The sequence below is a fragment of the Henckelia pumila genome, chromosome 2 (assembly GCF_033568475.1).
Source record: "Henckelia pumila isolate YLH828 chromosome 2, ASM3356847v2, whole genome shotgun sequence".
In the NCBI taxonomy this organism is placed as follows: domain Eukaryota; kingdom Viridiplantae; phylum Streptophyta; class Magnoliopsida; order Lamiales; family Gesneriaceae; genus Henckelia; species Henckelia pumila.
This window is the reverse complement of record NC_133121.1, coordinates 5337655-5365483: the sequence shown is the minus strand read 5'-3', so window position 1 is coordinate 5365483 and position 27829 is coordinate 5337655. Positions and strand designations below refer to the sequence as shown.

General features: G+C 36.1%; 4 protein-coding genes across 7 annotated transcripts; 2 read left to right on the top strand and 2 right to left on the bottom strand.

The window, feature by feature from the left end:
- Nucleotides 1-17: 17 nt before the first annotated feature.
- Nucleotides 18-4850, bottom strand: LOC140879669 (filament-like plant protein 3). Of its 3 annotated transcripts, none has more exons than XM_073283491.1 (5): nucleotides 4606-4850; nucleotides 3734-3875; nucleotides 2156-2336; nucleotides 662-2058; nucleotides 18-535 (listed from the first exon to the last, which is right to left on the bottom strand). In XM_073283491.1, exons 2-5 carry the CDS (start codon nucleotides 3836-3838, stop codon nucleotides 422-424), a joined length of 1797 nt encoding a protein of 598 aa, XP_073139592.1. In that variant the 5' UTR covers nucleotides 3839-3875; nucleotides 4606-4850; the 3' UTR covers nucleotides 18-421. The 3 variants fall into 3 exon arrangements, with proteins under 3 accessions (XP_073139592.1, XP_073139593.1, XP_073139594.1); XM_073283492.1 differs by lacking the exon at nucleotides 4606-4850 and adding an exon at nucleotides 4157-4327; XM_073283493.1 differs by lacking the exons at nucleotides 3734-3875; nucleotides 4606-4850 and adding an exon at nucleotides 2413-2918.
- A 2642-nt stretch (nucleotides 4851-7492) lies between these two features.
- LOC140879670 (CBS domain-containing protein CBSCBSPB3-like) lies at nucleotides 7493-14037 on the top strand. The gene is made up of 14 exons (XM_073283495.1): nucleotides 7493-7625; nucleotides 8356-8524; nucleotides 8793-8925; nucleotides 9610-9780; nucleotides 10923-10992; nucleotides 11077-11190; nucleotides 11314-11380; nucleotides 11757-11862; nucleotides 11934-11992; nucleotides 12468-12574; nucleotides 12667-12803; nucleotides 13134-13222; nucleotides 13304-13393; nucleotides 13549-14037. The coding sequence occupies exons 2-14, from the start codon at nucleotides 8450-8452 to the stop codon at nucleotides 13717-13719; spliced, it is 1389 nt and encodes a 462-aa protein (XP_073139596.1). The 5' UTR covers nucleotides 7493-7625; nucleotides 8356-8449; the 3' UTR covers nucleotides 13720-14037.
- Nucleotides 14038-14710: 673 nt separating this feature from the next.
- LOC140882922 (pentatricopeptide repeat-containing protein At5g14080) lies at nucleotides 14711-17816 on the top strand. Its single transcript, XM_073289185.1, has 3 exons — nucleotides 14711-16409; nucleotides 16531-16892; nucleotides 17109-17816. The coding sequence occupies exons 1-2, from the start codon at nucleotides 14753-14755 to the stop codon at nucleotides 16845-16847; spliced, it is 1974 nt and encodes a 657-aa protein (XP_073145286.1). The 5' UTR covers nucleotides 14711-14752; the 3' UTR covers nucleotides 16848-16892; nucleotides 17109-17816.
- A 1582-nt stretch (nucleotides 17817-19398) lies between these two features.
- LOC140880820 (protein HESO1-like) lies at nucleotides 19399-24964 on the bottom strand. Of its 2 annotated transcripts, XM_073285623.1 has the most exons (9): nucleotides 24751-24964; nucleotides 23487-23675; nucleotides 23086-23262; nucleotides 22285-22469; nucleotides 21684-21779; nucleotides 21412-21457; nucleotides 21021-21127; nucleotides 20651-20752; nucleotides 19399-20570 (listed from the first exon to the last, which is right to left on the bottom strand). In XM_073285623.1, the coding sequence occupies exons 1-9, from the start codon at nucleotides 24767-24769 to the stop codon at nucleotides 19680-19682; spliced, it is 1812 nt and encodes a 603-aa protein (XP_073141724.1). In that variant the 5' UTR covers nucleotides 24770-24964; the 3' UTR covers nucleotides 19399-19679. The 2 variants fall into 2 exon arrangements, with proteins under 2 accessions (XP_073141724.1, XP_073141725.1); XM_073285624.1 differs by lacking the exons at nucleotides 21684-21779; nucleotides 22285-22469 and adding an exon at nucleotides 21628-21683.
- Between the last annotated feature and the right edge of the window lie 2865 nt (nucleotides 24965-27829).

Sequence of the window (27829 nt, the reverse complement as noted above, 5' to 3'; positions counted from 1 at the left end):
CAGAGGACTGAAATCGTAAAGTGACAAACACAAAATACCAAAATTGCAGTTTTTCTTAATTTTTTTTATGACGTGGTAACCCGCAAAGATATATATACTCCTGAATACACCAAAATGTGTTCTATTTCTTTCTCAAATAAGGGTTGACAATTTGATTTATATTTTATAGATTTAGTTTTTAAAATTTTTAATTATAGAAATGAGATGAATGTTGTATTGATATGGTAGTGAACAAACCAGGGCCCTCCACTTGTGATTGTTTTCTATAAGCACCTCTCTTCTTGATGCACTCACTAGCCTCCATGAACCCAAAGAAGCTTAAAAACATCCTTGTAAGATCAATCATATGAACGATTTTTACCGATTTCGCCTGGATTACAGGATTGTAATATGCTTCTTGGGGACTTGTAACATCATGTATTCATGTTTCTGCAATGTCTTGCAATGTGGCAAGATAATTCAACTGTAAACCAAGAGAGGAAATGGTCTTTTGGCATGCGGCAAATTTACTCGCAGCTACGGCCAGTTCTTTGTCCTGCAACCAATATGATAGTCTCAAGAACAACGTAGACAGGGTGAGCTTGAATCGAACATGTAAATCACGAGACAAGAAAAGAAATATTACTGGTCTTGTAGATCAACAATGTAGTTCTAGACGAACCTGATTGATTCGGAACTCTTCCGCTATTGTTGACCTCCGAAGTTGATGATCAACTTTCAATCTTGAAATCTCAGTTTCTAATATGGCACATCTATCAGCCGTGTCTTTTGAAAATTCCCTTTCTTTTTGGACATCATCCTGTAGGGTGGAAACTTTGGCGCGTAAAGTGTTTTGCTCGAGTTCCATAACTCTGAGTTTCGACTCTGCTTCGGCTTTCTTTATATTGGCATCCTCAAGCTGCACCTCACACATGTTCTTTGCTCCATTAGCAATAGCCAACTGATTTTGAGTTTGCACGAGTTTCATCCCTGCCTCGTCAAAACGCTTCATCGAGTTTTTAAGCCTTAATTTAGTAAACTCTACCTCTTTTTGCAAGGCTTCCTTGGATTCATTTGCCAAAGACAGCTGATAACTAAGGTCTACCAACTTTGCCTCTGTTTCTTTTAATTGATTTTCGGACGTCTTAAGCTGATTTTGGCACTTAGTCAGAGCCAGCTCCAGAGTCACTTTATTTTTATCCATTTTCTCTAATATCCCTTCAAGCTCGGCCGTTCGGTTAGTCATGACTTCAAGTTCAATTCTTAAATGGTTTTCGCCACCTTGGTTTTCTGTGCTTTGGGTACCTCCACTGTGCATCTTTGGTAATGCTGCAAGGCGCTCGATCTCAAGAAAATCATGCATTAGACCAATGCCAACTGAAGGAATGATGTTACTTCGATCAATAGTCACTAAAGAAGATGCCCTAGAATCATGGCCGCACGATCCGGAATAAATCATATCCGAACCACTCTTTTCGAAGCATTCATTTTCAATAACTGATATCCTCTCTCCATTATCCGACTGACTATCCGTAAACGATTCGACATAAACTGATGATCCAGTAACAGACGACAGTTGATCATTAGCTGCTGCTGCTGCTTTGCGGGCCACCATCTTTAGCCTGTTGCATTCAGCTTCAAGCTTCGCTACTTTTTTTATGCTGTCAAGATGTTGTTTGCTGGCGGTTTCAGCAACGTGAGTAATCAGGTCTTTCTCAAAAGCCCTTTGTTTCAGCTCTTCAAATTTGGAGAAAAGCTCCAGCCTAAGATCAGAATTTTCTTTCTCCAAAGATTCTAGATTGGAGAGGGCATCTGTTTTCGTTTTATGAATCTGATAATGGAGCTCGGTAATCTGGTTCTCAAGTTCCGACTTTTTTGATTCCCACTCGTGTGTTTTCTTGGTGATAGCTTCATAAATCTTTTCTTCTTTGTATTCTCTTTCTTGTCTCAGTTGTCTCATACATTCCTTAAGCGCTCCATCAAGATGGCTAATACGTTCTTCTAGTGCCGAATTCTTCAGCATCAATGCATCAACTTGTTTCTTCAGAACCAATACTTCATTTTCAGCCCTTTCCCATCCTAGTATTCAAGGTCAAATTCAGATTCATTTAGAGACTCGATAGCAAAAATCCTATCAAAAAATTTGTCATCTCCTAATCTTTAACTAATTGTATACCTGAAACAGCTTCCTCCGCAACTCTCGCGTGCTCCTCAACCAAATCTTCCTTGGAGCGAATATCAAGAAGAGCTTCAGATAGTTTCTCTGGTACAATCTTCAACTTATCATCGATTTTTTCATCAATAGGCACAGCTCTAGAAGTCACTTCAGGGGACTGTGTGGTATGGTTTGACAAAGACTGTAGCAACAACCAATCATTCATGACACACATCAGATTTAAAGTTGCTTGCAAAACTTAAAAGTTCATGAGCCACCTGAATCAGTAATTAAACTCCAATCACTGCAGTTTTGTAGATTAATTGCTCTTTGTTTTCTTCAAATTCGATCCTTGTGGATGTTCTTTTATTTTTATCCTACGATCCTATTTATAACTCCAGCTTCTACAATTTAACAGTGCCCGATTCTCTCACCAGCAGCTTACCACAGAATCCGTAAAAGTGACAAGTATACATTTATTTCTGTCCCCTCCTCCATTGGAGATTTCAAGAACTTCTATTTTCATATAAGAACATGAAACATCTAACAACACCATCAACCCAATATCGTAAGGCCGTAACACATTCACACTTTGTTCAAAATTGCAGTTTTGGATTCAACCAGAGGAAAATTTTAAGAGAGTTAACACATCAGTAGACACATGTATGGCTAGTGCCATGCAGAGACACACAGACACAAGCCAAGAAAATAATGAGTTTTCAAAGGATATGCTGTTCAATAATTGCAGAAGATTAGCCATAGAGGCAGCTGGCAACAATGCTTTTCAAAGACTAAAAAGCAAATTGGCTCTCAGTTGTGGTCCAACCACAGTTTTAACCACACATAGTGGTCCAATTTGATAGAAATATGAATAATGACATGTGAATTGAGATTTCTGTCAACAACCTAGATAACATGGTTTTCGAGGTTGTGAATAAGACTTAAGTTCCAGAAGTGTTTGCATTCGAAAGTTTTAATTTTGATCTTGCCGATCAATTAGCCCGGTGGTGGGGTACCTAGTTCCCAAAGGTTAAGTACAGGTTAAAAAAGTTTGATTATCGATTGGCATGCTTAATTGTGAAACTTTGAGTTAAAAGATAGCTATTTCACTCGAATTTATATCCACACCTGAAAAATTAAAGCATCTATGGATGACCTGATGATTATTGAAAATTGATACAAGAATTGCTCTTTAGCAACTCTACTTTTATGTCTATCATCATTTAAAAAAACACATTTTCCCCATTTTTTTAGCCAAGGAAAGCAAACCATAATCATCATTCATCACCCATCAGTAAATATCAAATGAAATGATTCTTCAAGATTTCAAACACACTTCCAAAGATCGTCATATTACACTGCAAGTACAAAACTTCATTTCTTTTTCCCCCAAACATTAAGAATTTTCAGGTAAAAAAGACATTATTTCCAAAACATAAAAAGAACCAGTGCGGGTATTTTGCTCAATGCTAAGGATGCATACTCAAAATTCATTAAAGCCAAGGGCCAAGATTCCAAATTTGAGAGACTTCCAAATTTGAGAGACGATCATTTATAGAATGCAAAAGTATGAGAAAAATTGAACCAAAGGTAACCAACCTGATCATCTGATAATCTTTCTGAACGTGATGAAATCGATCCGGAGCTTTCTGTTTCACCATTAAGACTCTTCTTTCTTCGCCACAGCCAACTTCTTCGGTCCATCGAAGAAATACTCGCACGTTCTTTAGACAGACTTCATCTGCACTTATAAGTTGAAGTTAGCCATCAGAAATCAAGACATCCTCCAATTTTAAATCAATCACCTTTAATAATTTCGAAACTCATGAAAGCCTATAGTCATTGTCTAATACCAATTTTCTCAAGGTCATTCCTTAAGAAGCCATGAAGAAATGTAAAACAGAAACATAGAAATAAAGTAACTTCAAAAACAACTGTTCAACATCCTACATGAATTCACTAACAATATTCATGGCATCTCCATAAGATCAAACGATTTCGATATCGCACAAGATCACTGACCTAAAACTCTTCAAGAACTCATTCACCAACGTTTGTGAATCAACACAAAATCAAACACATAAGAAATGCTAAAACACTGAGCGCCTAATGCTGCAATTTTGAATACCCACTTTATGCCAAACAACTTTTAAGAAAAAAGACTAATAAGACTCTGATGGATCCCATTTGAAACCAAACACAAGATTCTAAACGCAGAAACTCCGGATAACATCCCACGCATATATCTGAACAAAAGCTAAGAAATAAAGGTGGCCCACTTCCATGTCGCACATATCTTCCAAAAATCAAAGACCCACAAAAAGAAATCATGCAAAAAAAGCTTCCCCAGCAAAAAAGCACCTTTCTTGACAGCTCCTGACCCCATTCTCGCACAAAAAAAAAAAAAAAAAAAAAAAAAACCCACGCAAATGCAGTGCTGAAACAATTCTCCCAGGTACAAAAATCAATACCTCAACAAAATCACCGACAGTAGACAGCAGGATTTCAGATTAATGAGCAGCCCGACGCAGACAGTGACTATACGGTCTATACTGATTTCTTGGCGCAGATTCTTGCGCAATCCATAATGTTGGTGCGGGATGATTGTCATGAATTTTCTATTATTCTTGACACTTGTGGGGCTGTGTAAAGACAGCGACAATGGTTGAAATTAGAATGGAGAATTGTTCTTGTTTTCGAAACCAAGATTACCATATTCCCGCGCCTGTTCGACTCCAACACCAACTGCCGGGAATCTCGTAATTATCTTCATCGATTTTTTTTTTTATAATTAGTTGTTTCGATTTATAGTGAAACTTGCAAATTCTCATTTTTTTTCTGGGAAAAAAAAATCGAAAATGGAGCGATGAAACAATTATTAATTCTTTAATGGCAAGACGATATTATTGAAAGAAATCACAGAAACGATCGCCACACTGACTTACGAGTTAATTTTGTAAAAAGAGTTTTCCGTTTAATCAAATCTAAAAAAAATTTAATGTCAGTTCCATTCATTTCATCAATGTAGATAGTCGATTTCAGGAATATATATATATATATATATATAGAGTTTCGATCACATGGACAACCACGTGATCAAACAACTGACGTGATATCTTGTACATTCAATGAGTGATTGTCATGTCAGCTGTCGCTCACAAAAAAAAGTTTGACCCGAAGAGTATCTCATTCCATATGATTCAGACATGCGTCAGAAGTCCATTGGCTCATGCGTGACCAACCCCCAGAGCATATCCCTACACAGCAGATATTATGTTTCACACGAGGATCGAAATCGCAACGCTGAGAAATCTCTTTTCACGTCACCTCAAGCCTTACCAACTCGCTTGCTTAGTTGCCCATGATAGTTGCTCATGTGATCGAAACTATATTTATATATATATATATATATATATAATTTTGATCACCTGCACCCCAGGGTGCAAGGTTTTTCGTGTGAGATCGGGTTTTAATATAAAAAAACACTAAAATCCGGTGGTCGCATACGAAAAACCCTACACCTTAGAGTGCAAGTGATCATTAATATATATATATATATATATATATATATATATATATAAACTATCTCGTAGAGCACATACTTATATTTAAAGAAAAACATGTGGTTAGTCAACCTAATAATAATATAATTGAAATATTAATTAACAAATTATGGCAAACTATTGTTCTTATCCTGACAAGAATTTCGTGCTGCCTTTTATTCAGTTCATTATTCGAATAATATATTTAAATTGAAAATTTATTAATATATATTTGAGGTCCACATTATTACAATATGGGTGTGTTTGAAGTTATAAATAATTAATCTACCAATAAATTATCTTATCCATCTCACGTTTTTTTGTCATATTATTTATCCATCTTTCAATTATTTTACTTATCTTTATATTATTTATTTTATCTCCAACTTCAAACGGACCCTATGTGTATTGATATTTATGTTCATCCTTAAGTAAATATTTATGTTCATCCTACCATGAGTGCATTAAAAGATCAAGAGAGTGCATACATTTTAATGGCACAACAAATTGTTAAGGGAAATGCATCAAATTTTAGCATTAATCTTTTTACTAGATTTATTTTTGGAGAATCATAATCATGACACGACTAGTTTTTGGATTTTAATTAAGTTAAATATAAGCTAACACATAACATGGATTTAAATAACACACAAGAGTGATTTTTTTAAATAAAATATAACAATCATTTTTCTTCAATGATTGCAAACACTTCGTAAATCAGTTTATTCTGTGTACAATATTCAGACCAGTTATGGATTGTGAATGAATGGAACCTAACGACTCCTATGGAACACCTGATTGGATTTTACGGATAAGGAGCATTACTCAATTTGAAACTGGGATTCGTCGATATTGACACATACTACATAGACACTACGTATTCCTGTGGAATCCCTATGGATGATAGGATGAGCATCTCACATAGAATAAAAAAGTAGACAATTTGGTTTACTCTTTAAGCAGTATCCAAAGTGTAGCATCGATCTTTCCTTGAAATCAAAATGAAAACCAAAACCAAATCAATTCAAATCGGATTAAAACATATCTGGAATCAATGTTTTATTTTTTTCAATATTATGTACATAAATAAGTTATCTATAAAACAAAATAATAAAAAAAATCAGTATATTCTCGGGTCGAATTCAACCAAATAAGATGAAAATGGTCCCTGCTTTGTTTCCCAACATGTCAATTTGATTCAACTTCCAACCGATGATAAGCATCACATGTTTAATATTGTCGTGCACTAACACATGTTCCACGTTTGTATACTCTTAAATTGATTTACATTCAAATATGGTTATAAAAAATAATGAATGGTCATACGTACTGTCACTTGAATTGATCATATTTATATCAGGGTTATATCATAATTTTAAAATTTTCGAGATACAAAACTACAAATCGAAATGTCGGGAGACAAAACAGAAAAGGGAAAACGAAAAAGCAGAATATCAATCTACATGATATAAAAATTTTGACAAAAATTTGGTCTCTTTTATTTTTTTAAAAAATATACTATGCATACATAGCATAGATATATTTTTATTTCTTTATGTTTTTGTTAATAATATAAAATATTCTGAAAATTGATAAATAAAAAAAATACTGTATATTGAAATTTAAATTCATCTAAAAAAACTTAAATTAAATTCTCCCATGACACGAGAAAGAAAGCTTCTCCTGGACCATCGAGGGTGGTGAATATTGTGGTGTTCGATGATGAATTAGCACTGATCTTCAGAGGAGAAAAGAAGAGAATATATCATTATTATTACTGAGAGGAAAATGAGTGCTCAAGAGGATCCTCTGGCTCCGAAACGCAAGACCACGGCTCAAAAGCGCCATTCTTCCGCCGTTAAGAGGTCTTCCGACTCTTCCGCTCCGCCGTCGGAGAACGGAACCGCTACCGATGAGCCCCGCTCAAAGCCCACTTCGCTAACACAAGCGTAAGCTCCCCAAATTTGCTTTTTTATTCTGTTTGTGTTGCATTTGTTGCTTCAGATTTAAGAATCGATATGTATTGTTGAACGTAGAAAGAGTAAAAATTGGATCTTTAAGCTGGGATTCTTCATCTTGAGCTCAAACGGGATCACATGACGTTTTCGGATTTTTTTTGATCAACTGATGTTTCTTTCTTTCTTTCTTTTTTGTGCGTTTGAAAGGTGATTAACGGACGTCCTATTATCTTGGTTTAAGGTTATGCTACACGGGTTTAAACATTTTCCCATATAAAAGACATCTCTTGTATAATCAACAAATTCCATCCATATCAAATAAAGTTTAAGTCGGATCCATGCATGTCACGTTATCCGAAGGCTTGAATTACACGTGGCATATTCATTCCGAGTAGCAGGTATAGCCTGGGTTATTGATGCAGCTCGGTTTCCTGTCATGGAAGTCGACAGTGGACATGCATGCGAAAATGCCACAGTTTTAGTCACTTCTGTGCTGTTTGGTGCATTTTTGTCAAAAAAATAATTTTGAATTTTTTTCATGTTTGTGTGTTTCAATGAGTTACAAACGTTTTTTAATCTGGTGCATTTTTTCATCTAGTTTATCAAGGCACAATTTTACTATGCTTAAATTGGACCATCATTGTGATTCCATTTTGTTCTGCTGCTTGGTAGACTGTTGTTTGCTTTGACTTTTGTTGATTATTTACATTTATATATGTAGCAATGTTGTCGGGGAAAGGACGGTGAAGAGATTGAGGTTATCTAAGGCACTAACGATCCCTGAAGGGACCACTGTGTTAGATGCCTGTAAGAAGATGTCGGCAAGGCGTGTCGATGCTGTGCTGCTTACCGATGCTAATGGCCTTCTTTCGGGAATCGTAACTGATAAGGTCCTGATGTAACCAGCATTGAATTTGCGATTACTCTGTTCGTATATTTCCTTAGGTTGGGTTTTAACACATGATTTTATATCAGTGACTGAATTGAAATATCTTTCTGAAAGAAGGAAAATTATAACGCAATGCCTGAAGATGTTACTGCAATTTTTTTCATGTAACTGATCATCTTTCCATGTCCAACCATTTTATTGATATGCTGCGTTTTATTGTGACCGTGGTTTTTTTAAGAACTATTTTGATTTTAGTCTTTTTTGCATAGGATATTGTGACCAAGGTCATAGCTGAGGACTTGAGGCCAGAGCAGACAATGATTTCAAAAGTGATGACAAATAACCCAATATTTGTGAATTCAGATATGTTGGCTATTGACGCTCTTCAAAAAATGGTGCAAGGTTGCTTTTTCTGTGCATTTTGTTTAGCCTGTTGGATTCTTCATGCACCCAGCTTGCCTTGGTTGTTGGTAAAAGACGAAAAACATCATTTGAAGCTTTATGGACTATCTACTTTAACAATTGACATGATGCCCAAAGAACTGGCAGCTTTAGCAGAATAATTCAGTTGTACTAGATTGGGGATCTATGATAGCTGTTCAGCTGCACAATGGTTTTATTGTCAATATGGTAAAGCAGGGGAAATACAATCTTGCTCTGTAATGGGAAAACTGTTATTATATCATATAAAATATGATGTTTAGACTGATCACAAGCTAAAAATGACTTTCTTAGTCACATCATAATGGTGCTGTCCCTCTAACTTGTATGTTTTGCCTTACATTAAGGCCTCAAATGTTATTGCGTTGTTTCTGTTTCTTAGACCCAAAATTATTCTTTTTATCTAACCTACTCTGCTTACATTTTTATGCTATTTGCCAAGCTTTTATTTATCAAGGTACCCTTCTTTTGTCTTTTTAGCTAGATACATGCAAAATGATATTCTTAGAATAATACATTCTTCATCAACTTTGGATGTGCTTCAGTGATCTTGCTGGTCTATCTCATTTTATGTTTTTACTCTTACAAGTTAATTCTAAGCACATTGCTTTGTCCTTTTCTGCTTGTCCTTTTATCCTCCAATAGGAAAGTTCCGACACCTTCCTGTTGTTGAGAATGGGGAAGTTATAGCTTTATTAGATATCACAAAATGCCTTTATGATGCCATATCAAGAATGGAGAAGGCTGCAGAGCAGGGAAGCGCCATTGCAGCGGCAGTTGAAGGAGTTGAACATCGATTTGGATGTAATTTCTCTGGTTAGTGTATAGTTCTGTATCTGTAGTTGTAAAGTATCGATAATCATGCGTAAAGGAAAATAATTATAGTTTACATATCTATCTTTTCTGATATCGGCACATAGAGAGGTTGATATGGATCTGAAAATATCTGCTGCCGGTTAACTCCATTTCTTGCCGTGAGTGTTTATCCTTAAAATGGAAATGTGAATTTGGTGATCATCAGTGAAATAGTGTCTATTCTTTCTGTTGCAGGGACATGTACTTAATGTAAGAAAATGTTGATGAAACAAAACTTAGAGTGCTATACGACTTTACCAGTTTTTAGAGTAAGCTTATATGACTATGGCTGAGGATATTTGGGACTAGGAAGAAACAGTTTCTCTGCTGGAAGTATTTGACTAAGTTATTTAATGACTAAGTAGTTATATCAAGTGGCAGTCGGCCAGTGAACTCTGATATTGGGATTGAGAAAATTAAGTACAAGTTGTGGCTATTGAAACTTTAGTTTACTCAGTCAAAGAGCATTAAAGGTACCAACAAACCCTTCCAACACTATGGGGACGCCCTTGTCCTAGCCCATCATGAGAGCATTCACAGTCCCAGTGTCACCCAGTTGGGATTCCTTTACAACATTTAAGATTTTTGTAGATTTTGTTATTGACCGATGGAACAACCTTATTCCTAGTTTTCTGATCTTGAATATGTCAGAGCAAACTGAACTGAAAGGATGAAATGCTTAAGCCCTTATCTCCCATTTAGAAGATGGTGTACCTAATGGAAACTATCCTATGATATTTTCACACTTTCTTCCCTCACCATTTTGGTATGCATTTTGGGAATATATATTTGTACTTCATAATTGTGGTTTATACTGGATCACTTGTGTGTGCGTTCTCCCCTCCAAACCAATCCCCCCCCCCCACCTCCCCTTCCCCCCCTTGTTTCTATCACTACATCTGATGCTTGATTCCAAGATGACATCTATTGTTGTTCGAAATAATATCCATTTAGTTTCGTAACATCATCTCAAAGAACATTTTCTTGCATCTTGTTAATCACGATGCATTACTTGTCTCATAAGTTTTTCTATTTCAATACCAACTTGATGTTGACAGATGTTTCTTTATTCTTTTCTTTCTTCTATATCTCGATGCCATTAGCTTTTGTAGAAACATTGAAGGAGCTCATGTTCAAGCCTTCTTTATCAACTATCATTTCCGAAAATCGTTGGTACAATGGAACTTGTAGAGCATCTTTCTTTATCTCATTGACACTGGGTTTGGAGTTACTAACTTCTATATCATCACTTTTCAGGGTTGCAACAGTATCTCCTTTAGATTCTGTTTATGATGCTGCTCAAAGGATGAAGGGATTTCATGTCAATTCAGTTCTTATAATGACAGAAGAAAAAGTTCAGGGAATACTAACGTATGACTTTTTGTCCACAAATAAAATTTGTTTGGTAACATTGGAGAAACATGTGTAGATAATAATTGAACTGAGTTTTCTCTTTTATCATTTGTTGTAGTTACTTTTGGTTGTTTATTGCAGTTCAAGGGATATACTCAAGCGAGTTATGGCTCAAAATCTCGCACCAGATCTCACCCTGGTGGACAAGGTTAAAGCTTCTTTTACTAAAGTTGCATATTTTAAACAGTGTACTCTTTATTTCACGTCAAGTGACATACATAAGACTGTCACGATAGGTTACATGTATTATGAGAAACCTTTTGCTCCTTGGTCATAAATATATCAATGAACATAATGTATTGTAGAGTTAGTGAGGTCAAGTTTCTTCCCGCCGGTTCTTCTGGTTACCAGTGTCTTGTTTGTTACGTTTTTTTATATCAGTTACCTGAACACACGATGAACAAAAGGCTCACATTCGAACTTCATTCAATGGATAAAAAAGTAATAATTAATGGTTGTTTGTGTCTCTTGAACGTATGCGTCTTTTGACTTATCCTGTTTCTATGCTACTTCTCTTTCTCAAGGTAATGACTCAGAACCCTGACTGTGCAACTCTGGAGACTACAATTCTCGAAGCCTTGCGTGTAATGCATGATGGGAGATTTTTACATCTTCCAGTGGTGGACAAAGGTGATCACCTTTTTTCACTAAAGTGATGTTATTGCCACCTTCGAGTTTTTATTATTATTTTTTTGGGTCAGATGGAGGTATTGCTGCATGCGTAGATGTGCTGCAAATCACTCATTCTGCAATTGCAATGGTAAAGTTCTTCTCTCTGAATTGTGTGGAGTCATTGCAGTTTCCAGTGCATTTGATACCCTTTTTTCCCCCTCTCTCTCAATGACTTTTGAAATGGATACCGGGATAAGTGATATGCGAAAAGCGCTATGCTTTACACGTTCGCTTCCAGGACGTCACGCCCGTGCTTCTCCTGACTGTAATGGTTGGGCTTGGCTCTTCGGTCACTTTATTTGTGACCTTTGTCTATGGTTTTCACACTATTGTCTCTAGGCGACCCCCCCCTGTGGGATACCATTTTATCAAGTCGTCATGACTTCATATTTTACTTGACAATACCCAGTTAAAACTCCTTGAATATGCTTACTTTTACCAATATTGAGAATGCAATTTTTAAAATGAGAACAAAATAGAGTTAGTGAACATGCTAGTGTGTCAATACTCAATATGCTTTCTCAAGATTGTGTAGATAGTAAAAAATTATATCTTTTATGAAGGCGGAAAGTGGTTCTGGTGCTGCCAATGACATTGCAAATACAGTGATGCAAAAGTTCTGGGATTCGGCCCTAAGTTTAGAACCCCTGGATGATTGTGACTCCCACAGGTCTTCCTTTATGGTTTTGATTAATTAAACCCATTAATTGTTCAAATGATACCTAGGCATGACTACAAACACTTGTGTGCTTTTCCTTGCAGCGACATGTCAATGTCCCAATATATGGCATCAGATGGAATAGAACAAGTAAAGCCTACATACCCATCTCTTGGTCTTGGAAATTTGTTTTCGTTCAAATTTGAGGATCATCAAGGACGTGTAAATCGATTGAGCTCTGGTGAGTATGAAAAGATGTCTCTTGTTTAAGAAAGTCTTCTTTATTCTTTCTCAAAAAAAAAAAAAGGTCTTCTTTATTCAGATGAGATATTTAATGTCATCTGTATTCTGTCAGCTGTGTAAACCAAATAATTTCTTTAAATCATTTCTTTAAGTTGGATTACTAATAGCAGTATCAAATGCTGGTGGTCGGTCGAGTTTTCAATTTCAACGAAATTAGAGAGTAAATGAAACTTATGGCATGTTGAAATGCAGGCAGAACTACGGCTTCTTGTTATAAGCATGAGTTTTAGATGTTTTGTTTGTTCTTATTTTCCGCTTCCCTATTCAGGCGCAGATAATTTATACGAGCTTGTTTCTGCTATTATGCGAAAGGTGGGTGTGGATGAAGCCTATGATCATGGTCGCCCTCAACTTTCGGTGAGTGCAAATGCATCAGATGGTTCCCATAATATTTTTGCTTTTAACACTTCTTGATGTCTTGTTTAAATTCTTTCTTAGTACGAGGATGATGAAGGCGATAGAGTCCTGCTCACCACGGATGGAGATCTTGTTAATGCTGTTAACTACGCGAGATCAGCCCGACTACAGGTGTGAAAATGGTTCCTTTCCTGGTATATTATATATAGAAATTCGTTGTTTAAAAAAATTGAGAATGCATTCATAGTTTGATTGATATATATATTTTTTTGTTATTTAGTCCTTTCAGTTATATCTTATAGTTGAACCAATCTAAAAATTGCCAGGTTTTGAGGTTGCATGTGGATTACTCCAATGCAAGCGAGGGGAATCCCTCTTCTGATGCAGGAACCACACAAAAACCTGGAGCGATCACTCTGCGCACCAGCGTTTTTGCAGGGGCGATTGTTGCTACTGGTGTTTGCGTGTTGGTCTACTTGAAGCGTGCTAAATGGTGACATTGTGCTAGTGATGATTCAGTGCTCATGCTAGTTAAATGAGGACGATGCTTGCGGGGAAACAAGATACGACATTGCAAGATGTAAATAACAAGTTGAAGTAGGCAAAGAACTAGTGATTTTGGTGGTCCAGGAGCTCTGGCCTCTGGGCTATGATTTGGAAACAACATCTGCATGTTTCCATAAATTTTGGAATTGGGTAACCAATATTTATTCGAAGGGGAGAAATTTGCGAAGAAAAAACAAATAATCACTTTTTTTTTTCAGACGTTGCATATATATTCTTTGAGTTGTTTTGCGTCTTCTATAACAAGAGAAAGAATTGTAAAATATAGAGACTTGTTTATACTTTATATAGGAACTAAACATACTTTAATATGTTCAACAATATACAGCATGAAAAGTGAACTTTATTATGATAATCATATTTTCTTGAGTTAATGGTGTTGTGTTTAATTATATCCATTGAGATTGAGTCCAAGGATTTTCTCATATTTCATATGTAGAATTTATTTATTTTTTAAAAAATACAATCTAGATTGGAAAAATCTAGTACACCCTATGAATATTAAAAACATTTGTACTTCATTTTTTAAATTAATATTTGTTATTCATTTTTCTATTACCCAAAATATGACATACATCCTTTCAAGGATAGTTGAGTTGGTTGAGCGAGTAAAGTTTGATATCAAAATTATAAATTCGAATCTTAGAAAAATCATATTTTCTGAAAAAATAATTGAGTTGGTTAAACGAGTAAAGCTTGATATTAAAATTATAAATTCAAATCCTAGAAAAATCATATTTTTTTGAGCTTGTAGATAGTTTTGGACTCGTCGATAAGTTAACCATGTTCGTGGTTTATCAAATACACACCCGAAAGATAGTAGTCTAGTGGGTTCCACCTTTTTAAAATAAAACAAGATGATCATATTATGCACAAATTTATAATAGAATTCCCAAATTTGATCATTTGGGAAATGGCGGGAAGTGAACGGCTCTTACAAGCCTAACCACCACCCCACCCGATACAATGAGGCGTTCGGCTACTGAGTTGGCGACTGTGATAAGCCGCGCGCTTATCAGTTCCTCCGATCACAAGGTGTCGTCGCGGCCGTGGACTCCCGTTCTGGAGCAAACCCTCCACAGACTCGGTTGCCGGGAATCACTCAGCCCGACGCTGGTGGCAAGGGTCATCGACCCTTTTCTCCTACATCACCACTTTCTTGCGTTCGGATTCTTCAACTGGGCCTCCCAACAGCCGGGGTTCTCTCACACCACCGTCACTTACCGATCAGTCCTCAAGTCCCTCTCCATTTCCCGGCAATTCAATTCAATCGACAAGGTTTTGAAGCAGGTCAGAGTTCACAAGGTCCCTCTTGAGCCGTCTGTTTATGGCTCGATCATCGCTTCGTTTGTTGCGGGGAAGAAAACCCATTTGGCATTTACGGTTTTCCGCGAGTATGTTTCCGACATTTCGTTGATGGGACCAGAAATTTGCAACTCACTTCTTGCGGCTCTAGCTTCTGAAGAGAGTATGAATAGCGCACGACAGGTGTTTGATGAAATGATTCGTGCAGATGTTGGATTGAGTACTCTCGGTTTTGGTGTTTTCGTGTGGTCGGTTTCTAGGAAAAATGGATTGGAGGAGGTTTTAAGTTTGTTGGATGAAGTCAGAAAGGTTGATTTTTCAGGTATTAATGGGTCAGTTATTGCATTGTTGGTGGTTCATGGACTGTGCACAGAGTTTAAAGGTAGAGATGTGGTGCATGCTTTGGAAGAGTTGAGGAAAAGAGAGTGTAAGCCTGATTTTATGGCTTACAGGGTTGCTGCTGAGATGTTGCGTGAGATGGGAAGTGTGGCAGATGTACATATGCTTTTAAAGAAGAAACGTAAATTAGGAGTGGCTCCAAGGTGTAATGACTACAAAGAATTTATTTTTCTGTTGGTTTCAGAAAGGCTGATATGCGAAGCAAAGGAATTGGGGGAAGTGATTGTAGATGGGAACTTTCCGATCGAGGATGATGTCCTCAATGTGTTAATAGGATCTGTATCAAGTGTCGACCCTCTGCGTGCTGTCTCGTTTTTAAAGTTCATGCTTGAGAAAGGAAAAATGCCAACTTTACTTACCTTGACGAACTTGAGTGAGAATCTTGGTAAGCATGAAAAAGGAGATGAATTGGTTGATATTTTCCAACTCTTGTCGGGAAAAGAGTATTTCACGAGTTTTGAGAGTTACAGTACTATGGTCTCCCTCCTGTGCAAGGCTAAGAGGGTTAAAGAAGCTTATTCAGTTCTGCAGGAGATGAAGAAGAAAGGCTTTTGCCCAGATGTTTCATCTTATAATTTGCTTCTTGAAGCGTGCTGCAGGGAGGATCTAGTGCGTCCTGCTAAACGCCTATGGGACGAGATGTTTACTAGTGGTTGTTGTGGTAATCTGGAAACTTATAATATTCTGATTCGAAAGTTCTCAGAAATTGGCCAGATTGAAGATGCGTGTCACATGTTCTACCACATGTTTGGAAAAGGGCTGGATCCTGATGCTACAGCCTACTTGTTCCTGCTCGAAGGCCTTTGCCGGGCAAAAGATCTTGAAAAAGCTCTTGAAGTCTTCAACAAGTCAGTTGAACAGGATGCGACACTCGCGGCTACCTTACTGAATACGTTTATTCTCTGCCTTTGTAGAGATGGTGATCTATCAACTTGCATAAACACTTAATTTTTCCCACCTTGAAATATAATTGCTTACTAAAAATCGTATGCTTTTTATGTCATATGTGTTTCCTTTAACATCCGAAAATTAACCTGCAGGTTTTTATCATCAAGCGTCTAAGTTACTGTGTGATCTCATTTGTAATGTGAAATGTTTAGAGTCCCATGTGACTTTGTTGACATACTTGGCCAACAATGGAGAGCCTGCATTGGCAACGGAACACATAACATGGGTTGCATATAACTCGCAGGTTTTACTCCATGCTATTCAAACCGAACTATCAGCATCACTTTCATCTGCATCAAATTCAGATCCAGTCCTATGGTTGTTAAGGGAAATGATCAAAATTTCCAAGGGTGTGCCGAGAAACGAATTGCCCCCAGTCAAGATTAATTCTTTGCTTCATGTAAAATGATTTGAAGTTATTCTTTGTTGCAGATGACTACCAGACTTACAACAGGTAGGAATTTGTATTATTTTGCTCATATCTTGTGGATTCTGTCATTTTCGTAGTAAACCAAGGAGATTTTCTCAACAAACCAAATGGATCCGGTCACATAACAAGTTTTAGCAAGCAACTTTTTGAAAACTGATCATGAATTGAGAAATTCAATGGGCTTTGATGCTAGTAATTGATTTGAACGGTCCTCTTGACACATTTTTTTTAAATGCACAGATCATCACTGATGCAGGGGTATTCATTGTGTGATCGGCCAAACCACATCATGGAGGTCCTAGTTGGATATGAAATCATGTGATGGTGTAGATATAAGATACGGAAATTGGAAACCAATATCCTCCTAATAACAAAGGCGAACAGCCGATCATGGTAATCATCGATCAAAGATGAGCAGCAACACATTTGTACAGAGGGAAAACGGGGAAAAAATTCATTCAAGAAGCAGTCGCGAAGCCTATGCCCGAAAGAGTGGTTGAGGAGATTGGGAAATATATGGTCCGTGACAAAAATAGAAAAGGATTATTTCCATGGGCTCGTAGGAGGTTTCTTGAGGCATATTTGGAGCTCCAACAAGTCAAAAACAGCAAAAGAGACCATTACTAAGATAGCTACAAAGCAAATGAGAAGGAAGAAGACTGAAAAATTCATGGTGGTGGAACTGATGCAGCACCAAGAGGAGCCAGGTATCAATTATCATAATAAACACGAGTGACGCTTGAATCTGGTAAGAAAAGAAATCGCTTAAAACACGTCCCAAGTCGAAATAAGATGGTTTTAGCTTCAATTCTGTTGTTCTTATCAGTGGAATACTCGCACCAAATTATGCATAACAGTGATCATAATATTAGATCTTGTTCAATAAATAATTTGTTCCTGACAATTTGATTTACCGAGAGAAACTATGAAATGATCAGGTCGAGCTTATGTAGCAGGCCCGGGTGGAACCATCCTCGTACGATTCGATATTGTTTGGTACACAAATTTCTTTGAAAGTTTAAGTTTCATACCCCTCGTGTAACTCTCATATTTATCATTTATAATTATAATTATTAAATATTCATCTTTAGATACACGTCCTAATGCTATCTTACCTAAAATTGCCTAAAAGTGCTTGAAAATTCCCCCCAGTTTTGATATTTTTTAAAGAATTTTTCAAAATTGAAACCGAAATTTTCGACTAATTTCAGATTCAAGATCCAAGTATAACAAATTTCTCTCAAATATAAAAAAAAAACCAAAAATATAAATCTCATGCAAATAATTATACACCAAACTAATGAAGAAACAAGAATGTGATAACCTAAATATATATATTCACCAAAGAGCAAGGATACAATGAGTCAGTCTACTAAACCTGCCCCGACACGGCAAGTCTAGACCCAGACAACCGGTTCCGGGGTGGGTTCCAGATTTGGCCAAACTTGTCCCGCCAAAATGTATATTATTATTATTATTATTATTATTATTATTTTATTATATATAAATATAGAATATATGTATATGTATTTATAATTATATCTTTTATACTAAATATATAATATTTTAACCATAATTTGAGTTTATAATATTTTTAGATTGGAATGATTTTATTTATTATGATATATTTAATATTAAAATAAATTTAATTAACAATTAATTGCAAAAAAAATAATATAATCATTATATTTTTCTTTTGTTATTAATTGTTAATTAAATACAAATCGATAAATTTTAACTTGTGAGTATATTTTTGTCATATATTATTAATATAAACTTGAAAATTAAATTTAATAATTTTTGTTAATTTTTAAACTTTTTATTTAATAAATTTAAAATTATATAAATTCTGATGAGTCCAACGGATTTAATCCAGATTGGATCCCCAGAGTTCACAAGGCGGACATGTCCAAAAGGATACAGGGCGGGTCCTGGGTTTGCCCGTTGCCATCTCTACCAAAAAGCCAATACAATATAGTGATACTAAACAAGGATACTTACCAAAACTGCAAGTTTGATCTGTGGGACTGTGGGGGGTATGGCTCATTTTATGCTGCCGGGTGAATTTCACCCGGTGCAGCATCCACCGTTCATGGGGATGACTCATTCGTGGATCATAGAACAACCCGAGAGGTATAAACAGAGGTAATCAAAACACGAGCAAAAATGCATTCAACCCTGTAACATGAGTATACCATCTACAGATTCTATACTATTTTAAAAAACCTACTTTGGACGTCATGGTGTGTCAAGTTTTTAATACTCATACCGCAAAAGCATTCAACCTTATAATATCCACAAAATAAATACACAAAAAAATGCCAAAATTTTAAAGCGTCCAACATCTACAACAATTATTCTAACTAATGATAATCCACAAAATAACTACAAACCATGAGTAATCTTATAAGAAATCACACATAAAGTTGTTAATCTTAGTATTAGTCCACAATCATTTTTAAATGAATTGATTTAACTTCAAATGAACGTACGAGCACAAAACAGATGCAAAGGGCCGCTGGCTCCCATATAAAGATGGAAATCGAAAAATTTTCCATTTGATATAATTTGAAAGGTGGGCGTTTCCAAAGATTCACAGAGCAATTCAGGCTTGTTTTTTCTTCTATGTTATTCACAAGAAGATTGAACTCCAAACAGTTTCGTCAGTCATGACTTCACAATTATCTGCCTTCTAACCAACATGTTTGGACAAATCAAACATGTAATAACAAAAAGTACAAGGTAATATGTAACAACTAGAAGCCAGGAGATGATATAAACTTGAATCTCAAGAACTCACCATCATGCATCTCAGCTTCTGTAGTTCGGATTTGTCCAAAGAGGATAAGAGCCTCCAATCCATTGTCCGGCGCCAGGTTGCTGAGCTCCAGCCCAACTTCCGGGCATGGGTTGCTGAGCTCCTGCCCAACTTCCGGGCATGGGTTGCTGAGCTCCTGCCCAACTTCCAGCCATAGGTTGCTGAGCTCCTCCCCAACTTCCGGCCATAGGTTGCTGAGTTCTTCCCCAACTTCCATCCTGAGGCTGAGTTCTTCCCCAACTTCCATCCTGAGGCTGAGTTCTTCCCCAACTTCCATCCTGCAGAGTTCTTCCCCAACTTCCGGCCACAGGCTGATGCACTCCCCAACTTCCGGCCACAGGCTGATGCACTCCCCAACTCATAGATATAGGTTGCCGCGCTAATCCACAACCTGCAGACGCTGATTGTGGAGTTGCTCCCCAACCCCCAGCTGTACCTGGCTGAGCTCCAACACGACCTCTAGCCATGGCATACTGACTTTCTGTATAGGTCCCATCCCAGCCTGCCATATGTTGCTCTCTATTTCTTGGTTCAGAAAGAGTAGCATGTTGAGTTTGGACCGCAGGTTTTTTCTTTATAATGACAGTAGTTTCTTGTTTTCTTTTCTTCCCAATTAGCACTGTTCTGCTCAGATTTGATTGAGAGGCATTGTCCGGTACTGCAGCAACCTGTTGTAATTTTGGAAATCCTTTCGGCACTGGGAGTTGGAAAGGAGTGTTATCACCGTCAAACAAAAGTTCCCTCAATTTAAGACCTCCGATCTTTCCATCCAAGAACGAGAAGACATATTGGAGAGAGATTTCGATACATTTATTGATTCGCTTCACTTCTGTTTGTCCCACAGCCCTCGCAACATTTTGAGACTGAATGGTAAAATCCTCAACCTGTCAAGATTGAAGAGCACCATCTCATGAATGCAAAAATGAGCATAAAAAATTGAAGCGTGAAAACGAAGTGTCATTACACTGATACAAGCAACTTTAGAATCCCATGTTTTCGATATCCAAGATCCCTCACATGTGCTTGCGCAGATACCCTTCTGCCACAATTTTTGAACAGAAAATAACTGCAACATTAAGAAAAACAACTGAAAGGCATGTTTATCTCCACAAAATGACGTAAAATCAATATTTCCAAGACCAACACGTCTAGCGCAAGTGCGCAACTTAAGAATAACACGTAATGGATTATCCCGTGCTGCACTGCTGCACACTAGAGTGAACAAACCTTTTTAAGCCACTGCATCTCCAAGTGAAGGCAAAAACATGGTTATTGAAGAGCGTAATGCTTGTGCCAATAAATAAATCCAAAAGCTAAAAAAAAACCATGACTACCTTGATCAGCAGAGTGAAAAAGAGCTCAGCCAAGGATTCTTTGTTGCTTTTTCCATAGTTCACAAAATTAACCATCGACTTCATTACTGTTTCAGGATCAGTCCCATCTAGATGATGAAAAACCACTTAATAAGAAACAAAAGACAAAAAAACAAAACCAGGCAATAGAATCTGAAATGCATTTCGTTCCGGAGAAAAGTCGTTGCAACCAGAAATCAACATAATTTTAGGAGTAATTAGGCCAATCCATCAAAATTAAGAGTCATGGACAAATTCATTTCAAAGGTACTCAAACATAGATGCCCATGTCCGCGTACGTGATTAAGACGGGGAACATTGAAAACAGAGGCATTACACGCAGCAGAGAAGGAAACAAATTTAGTCTCAGTACCTTTAAGTATGGCAGAAAATGGAGGAAGAATAGGTGGATTTCGAGTCTGCAAAGAAAGGATGATATTAGGAATGGATATGAGAGTGGTATTTAGTAAATTAATAATAAAGGTGTATGCTGTTTGTCGAAATGAAGACATGTCAATTCATAGAGACAGAAGTCCTTAATCAGCAAGCAAAAAAGCATATCATCAGAGGCACAAATATAGGAACTAACCATCAATCGAAAAAATGGGAACAAAATACTGAGACATGCGTGCTCGGGATGCATACCTGCAAGTGAAAAGCAACCAGTAGTATTATTGAGAGAGAATTCAAGGTTTTTTCCTTTGAACTGTTGATGTCATGTGCTTTTGCCCAATTTTTCATCTGCAAAGAGACATCAGTTTCTTGGGCTTCAAAAAGGAGGCCGGTGATATCCCTAGTTGCAATTGTAGAAATCCCATTTTCTTAAATGGTTCCTGGTTGTTTTACTTCAATTTTTGCAAACAATTTGCTAGATCTATTGTCATCTTAAACTGAATTCAGTTTCCATTCTTTTGTTGATCACTTTTAATGTATTATTCATTTTCCTATGCCATCAATGCTCATCATAGGAGGCAGAATGAGGAGATAGAAACACAACAGAAATGGAAAGTCAAAGAGACAGAGTGAAATTTGGGAGTTGAAAGGTAAAAGAACTAAAAGCTGTCATCTTCTCAATCACACCGAGGAAACCAGGTAGAAATTCAGTGAACATGGTGCATGCATGGAGATAAGTTAATAACCATCGCCAGGGAGAATCTAAAGATGACAAGCCTTTCTAAAATCTTTGGTTAAAAAAGTTGCATGTTGTAAATATATAATATATAAGACATGAAAAGGGCAACTTTACCAAAAAGCTTAGCTTATGAAATCTTTCATCAATTGATGAGATAATATGTATAATTTGGGATTTCGAAATCCCATCCCTATTTTCAACTGATATATCACACTCAACTCCAGTTCCACGATCAATAACTTTCACAATAGGCACCTTGGCTGTAGTAATAGGAAAAACCCCATAAACATGTCCTTTACCTAAAACAAAGGAATTCATACATGAGATATATCCAACTTTAATTCTTAAGTTATGGGGAGAAAAACAGCAATTTGCAGAAAATCACCGGCCAAAGAGCTTAAGATCTTTGGTCACAGGATTAAAGCAGAATATAGAAGGTAGACAGAATGTACTCTTTGTAGTCTTTGGCGACTTCAACAACTATCCAACTCTTGCTCAAGATGTGACACAACAGATTTACAGAAAATCACTAATACAAAACTAACACAATGACAGCTTAAGATCTTGCTCTGACCAGCTACTTGACAAACTCAGCTGACCAATGTTTTCCATCGCTTGCTTATTTAGAAGAGTCGACAAAGTACAAGATAAGTAAATCAGTGGCCAAAGAGGGAATTCAGAAAGCCGTAAGCATGCAAAAATTTACATGAAGATATCTATAAATCACGATGTAGATAAATGACATCTGCCCTTTAAACAATTGCATAGCTTTATACCATAAAGTGCAAAGAGAAAAGGGGTATTCAAAAAACAAAATGTGTTTGCACACTAGTAAAAAGTAACGCCCTGGAACGAAAAAACTCATTCTCATCAAAATAACACCCTGGAAATAATGTGTAGCTTTATAATGTTTACTCTGCAAAGAATATAGCTTTTTAGCGAACTTTCTGAGAGTTTGAATCTTCTTCTCTCGAGGGAAATTATCTGCATTGGTGTTAAAATTTACGGAAAGATCAAGATCACTTGTTACACTGAAAAGATCCATTACAAAAGAACCAAATTCCACCACAACAGGAGCCGTTTTTGAATTTCCTGAAAAAGTAAAAAAGGAAATATCAATAATTGGATGATGGTGCAAACAAGTAGGTAAGCAATTAAGGAGGACCGATAAAAGAGGTTAAGAGGAAAAAGTTTGAACCATAGTTCACGAGGTAAATTGTATTAAACAAGTAGCACATCAACGTCTGAACTGTATTAAACAAGTAGCACATTGATTATTACAACGTCTTTTAGAAATTGAATGAGCCAGATATTACCATAAATTTCTTTGGCGATTTCATTAAAGACATGTATCAACTCTCTTCGAACTTTGTAATCATTTGCTTTCGGACGGCGAGTGACATAAACATCTTGGAGCAGTGATTCAAGAGCAGACATGTGTTCCTTGGATACTTTATGAGCCTCCAACTGTTTCGCTTCAAACTTCTCTGCTTTCGTCCGCAGAACTGAAATCAAAACATCACAAAAGTAAAGAAACAAACCATATTATGCTGTGTGGGTACTGGACTTTCTTCTTCAAAAAGTCCATAAAAAATATTATGTTACTCATCCACATTTACCAGGCAAGAAACCAGAAAAGGGGAAGAAGAAAGAAAAATGGAAAGGAAGGGGAGGGGAGCCAAATATAAATTATATATAATTTAATTTCGGGAGTGATCAACAATTTAAATGTCGGTTGTAAGAAAATTTTTGCAATTGAAGATTGATAGCTGTCGTAACCGCTAGGCTGGTGAGATAAGCAAGTGCATGCGTCTGACCGAAAATGAAACTCGTGATGCTAGTTGATCTCGCTATTAGTCACAAGTTGATAGCAAATATGACAATATATTGCAAGTGTTAATCATGTCTGAATTTTTCGGGTCTTCTACAGTTTTTGAAATCCTTAAAAGAAAACTACGACTTAAACAAACAAATAAGAGAGTGGTATAAGCAAATAAATCCATCTTTTCACTCGGCGACTCTAAGCCGAGAATCACACAACTGAATTTCTTAAAATTCTTCGTTTATGCTCGGTCTTTCTCAGCCCGGCACTTGGTCGACCAAACAACTTTTCTTCTTTTGCACACAGCTTTCTTTTCTACTAGTTTCAATCTAGTCAACTCTGACAGAGTATCCCATTGTTCATTCTTTATACTCAAAGCTATCAAAGAAAATATAAACAAATGCTATCCGAAAATGGAATGCCAACAAAAAAAGAAACTTTCAAAACACATATGACTGCTACATTGTGATGAATTACACTCCATAAATAGGCTACCTGCAGAACTTGGATACATCACTATCGCAATTAAAAAAAAAATCAAAAACCCGCATTTGCATAAAAATATAACTAAAAATTCCCATCAACTTCTCCAATCACAACCATTCACATCATTATACAATTCCATCCATAACAACTATAATCCAAACCCCACGAGTTCTAGCAACGGCGCGAGAAAATTACGAAAATTTATCAGCAAAATAAAACTATATACACCACACATGCATGAAAAATTGTTTGCAAAATCATAAAAATGTCACCTTTAGCGCGAAGCGCCATGTCTTCGGAAACCCAACGAATCAGGGAAATAAGCAAATAAACTGGCCGAGATTAACAAATATTGATATTGATTTTAAAAAAAAATCACTGATTCTGTAATACTTTTACGCTAGCGGGAGATGGGCGGATTTCTAAAGGTTGAGATAGCGAAGAAGATGAACAGTCAAGTTCTTCGAAGGTGAAATAATTACAATGACGCGGCTCCATTTTTTCAAGAGTTATTATTAAATTCACTTCCACCCTTTTAATTTGATTTTAATTTTAAATTTAATTTAATTTAATTTTAATATGAAAACAATAAATCGAGAAAATCGTAATGTTGGTCCCATAATCTTGTCACATTGTAATTGTGTTCTCGCTATTATTAGATTTCTGTTTTAGTCGTACATATTTTATTTTATTTTTTACAATTTTTTTTTATCGAAAATATTGATGTGTCACTATATACATTTGCTCTATATTAACACTACATTGGTACCATATCGAAAAAATGACTTCAATTGAAATTAAAAGAAACAAATATGGTGGACCAAAATTAAAATCTGACAAGATAGATGATCGAAAACGCAAAATAACGAACATACGAAACCAAAAAACAAATCTCCCATAAGTTAATAACAGAAGGGCTATTTAACTAAATTCAACTCAACCATTTTTTGTTTTGTTTAGTGTGTGTGTTTTTTTTTGGTGCTTTTTTGGCTGTGGTAAATAGGTATTTTATGAGAGAGAGCAAAATCAAATATTACAATGATAGAGATTAATAAAATTAATAAAATTAAATTAAATTATAAAAACGTGTGAACAATAGGTTGAGAAAGTGGGTAGTAGTAGTATAGTATGATTTTTTTTTACCCTTTTTCGTATAGGTTTTTTTAATAAAAAATTTAATTAGTGAAATTATGGGCATTTTAGGTCACACACTTTAATATATAGAACAGTTTCATTAACGGATGTAGGCTTTATAATATACTAAGAAGTAAGACAGATAAATATTGAATTTAAACAAAAAATTTACTTATATTACTCTATATTCTTGATTTTCCCAAATTTTCAGAATCAATGTATTAGTTCACCATGATTCTAAAGTTAAGATTTTTGGGCTAGGATAATCACGCAAAACAACTAAAAAATTTCACAACAATTGCACATAACGTGCAATTAATTTTTTTTTAAAAATTATAAATTTTATTCTATTGATGTTCTCAAAATATAAAAAAAAATTGTTTTTTTAGGAAACAAAATTTAAAAAAATTAAGAACAGTATATTATATTTTAATTATTATTCAATTTCAATGTTCACTAACTGAAGCCCAACAGTCCATATGGGTTCTTATTATGGAAGCCCAGCTAGCATTTATCATCGGTCCAAATAGACTCTCAATTTGGTTTATGTCATACGAATAAGTTGGTGCATACGTTCTGATGATTTCAGATTTTAGTCATTACATGAATGTTCGAAGAATTCATATCGAACATTTGTCGTTTTATTAAAATTGAAAGTTAAAGCAGTAGAAATAAACAAAAAATGCTAATCAAATCTATTAGATTTATATTTAAAATCGGCATGTTTCAATTGCTAGTTAAACATGATAATTATCGCTCTTATCTGAATTTTTTAGAGGTTATAAAATAAAATTATTTATTATTTAGGTATAAATATATGTTTGCATTAGGTTTTACGTTAAATGACGGATTGGCTCAATTGTACTTGGAAATGTAGAATCTAACATTGATGGTAATTAATGCGATTAATTAATCTTTAGAATTTAGTTGGATTAACGTTTTGACATTAGGTTTTACGTTGAATTGATCCATATTTAAAATCATCAAATTTGAGACGAACTTGAACTTATTTCAGACGTATGTTCACGACGGAAGAAAAATTATTTTTCTTTTTTCTTTTCTTTTTTTGAATGAGACTGCCATGAACAAGATTAATTCTAAATTATTTTCGTTGACGAGTTTTGCATCTAATGGTCTTGTTAATTACACATGCAAATATTTATTATTTATCTATAAAATATAGAATTCATGTAAGATATCACATAAAACATAAAAATTTAGAGATTCATCATTAGGGCTAGGGAAAAATACTGAAATGTCGTCATACCGCCTATATCGTACCGAAAAAAAATAGTATATGCCTGATAGGTTACACCTAAAAATTCAACTGGGCCTAAGCCCAATCATTAAAGTCCACTCCGAATATTTTTAAGGCCCAAGCTTATTTAAATATTATATATATTTAATTCAAGCAGGCCCTGAATTCTACAAAAGCCCATAAGAGGCTCAAGCCCATAAGGCTCTCCGAATATCTATAAATAGCTCAAGTCACCTCATTATTAAGGTACACACTTTCTTAAGCAATATATCGCTCTACTCTCGATTATTATTCCTTGAGTAATAACTGACTTGAGCGTCGGAGTGCCTTCGCCGGGAACCCTCCCGGCTCCTCTGACTTTGTTTTGTGACGTAGGAACAACCCACTGAAGATCTCCTCCGGGAACATACCAGGACTTACTGATACTCCGGACTTTGCGGAAGCATCGTGTCCTATACAAGTGATTTTTGGCTACATCAGCTTGGCGCCGTCTGTGGGAAACTGTTCATTACGTCATTGAGAACACATATTACTTCAAAAATGTCTCAAGGAAATATTAACAATGGAAACGCACCGCAGAGTATTACTCTCACCCGTGAAGACTTGACCGCGCTAATGGAAAACACAGCCGCACTCGCAGCAAAAGATGCAGTTGCTCAGTACCTAGAAACTCGCAAGCGCAAAAGCAGCAAGAAAAAGGCTCAGACTGAAGGCTCGTCATCTCTTGACCCTAATAACGGAGACCCAAATAAAGATAAATCTAAAGTGAATGATAAAGATCAAGGGGGGACCAAGAAAAATACTACTCAGAAAGACGGTGAAGCAAGTGTTCACACAGTTCATGACATTTCTGGCGAAAACAAGATCACTAATCCAGCTCGGAAGGATGGATCTCGCACACATGTAACTGGAGAGAATATTTCCGCAATTTTACCGTCACGCCGAAGCCCCTTCACTGA

Excerpts from the sequence above, each read along its gene's own strand:
- LOC140879669 (XM_073283491.1), bottom strand. The coding sequence starts at position 3,838 with ATGGACCGAAGAAGTTGGCTGTGGCGAAGAAAGAAGAGTCTTAATGGT. Across the intron at positions 2,337-3,733 it reads AAAGATTATCAGATGATCAG|TCTTTGTCAAACCATACCAC; the intron begins GTTGGTTACCTT and ends TTGTTGCTACAG. Across the intron at positions 2,059-2,155 it reads TGCGGAGGAAGCTGTTTCAG|GATGGGAAAGGGCTGAAAAT; the intron begins GTATACAATTAG and ends CTTGAATACTAG.
- LOC140879670 (XM_073283495.1), top strand. The coding sequence starts at position 8,450 with ATGTCGGCAAGGCGTGTCGATGCTGTGCTGCTTACCGATGCTAATGGC. Across the intron at positions 11,191-11,313 it reads AAAGTTCAGGGAATACTAAC|TTCAAGGGATATACTCAAGC; the intron begins GTATGACTTTTT and ends TGTTTATTGCAG. Across the intron at positions 13,223-13,303 it reads ATGGTCGCCCTCAACTTTCG|TACGAGGATGATGAAGGCGA; the intron begins GTGAGTGCAAAT and ends ATTCTTTCTTAG.
- LOC140882922 (XM_073289185.1), top strand. The coding sequence starts at position 14,753 with ATGAGGCGTTCGGCTACTGAGTTGGCGACTGTGATAAGCCGCGCGCTT. Across the intron at positions 16,410-16,530 it reads TCTCTGCCTTTGTAGAGATG|GTTTTTATCATCAAGCGTCT; the intron begins GTGATCTATCAA and ends ATTAACCTGCAG.
- LOC140880820 (XM_073285623.1), bottom strand. Across the intron at positions 21,780-22,284 it reads TTCATAAGCTAAGCTTTTTG|ATGAAAAATTGGGCAAAAGC; the intron begins GTAAAGTTGCCC and ends GTCTCTTTGCAG. Across the intron at positions 20,571-20,650 it reads CTAAAGTTGCTTGTATCAGT|GTTGAGGATTTTACCATTCA; the intron begins GTAATGACACTT and ends CAATCTTGACAG.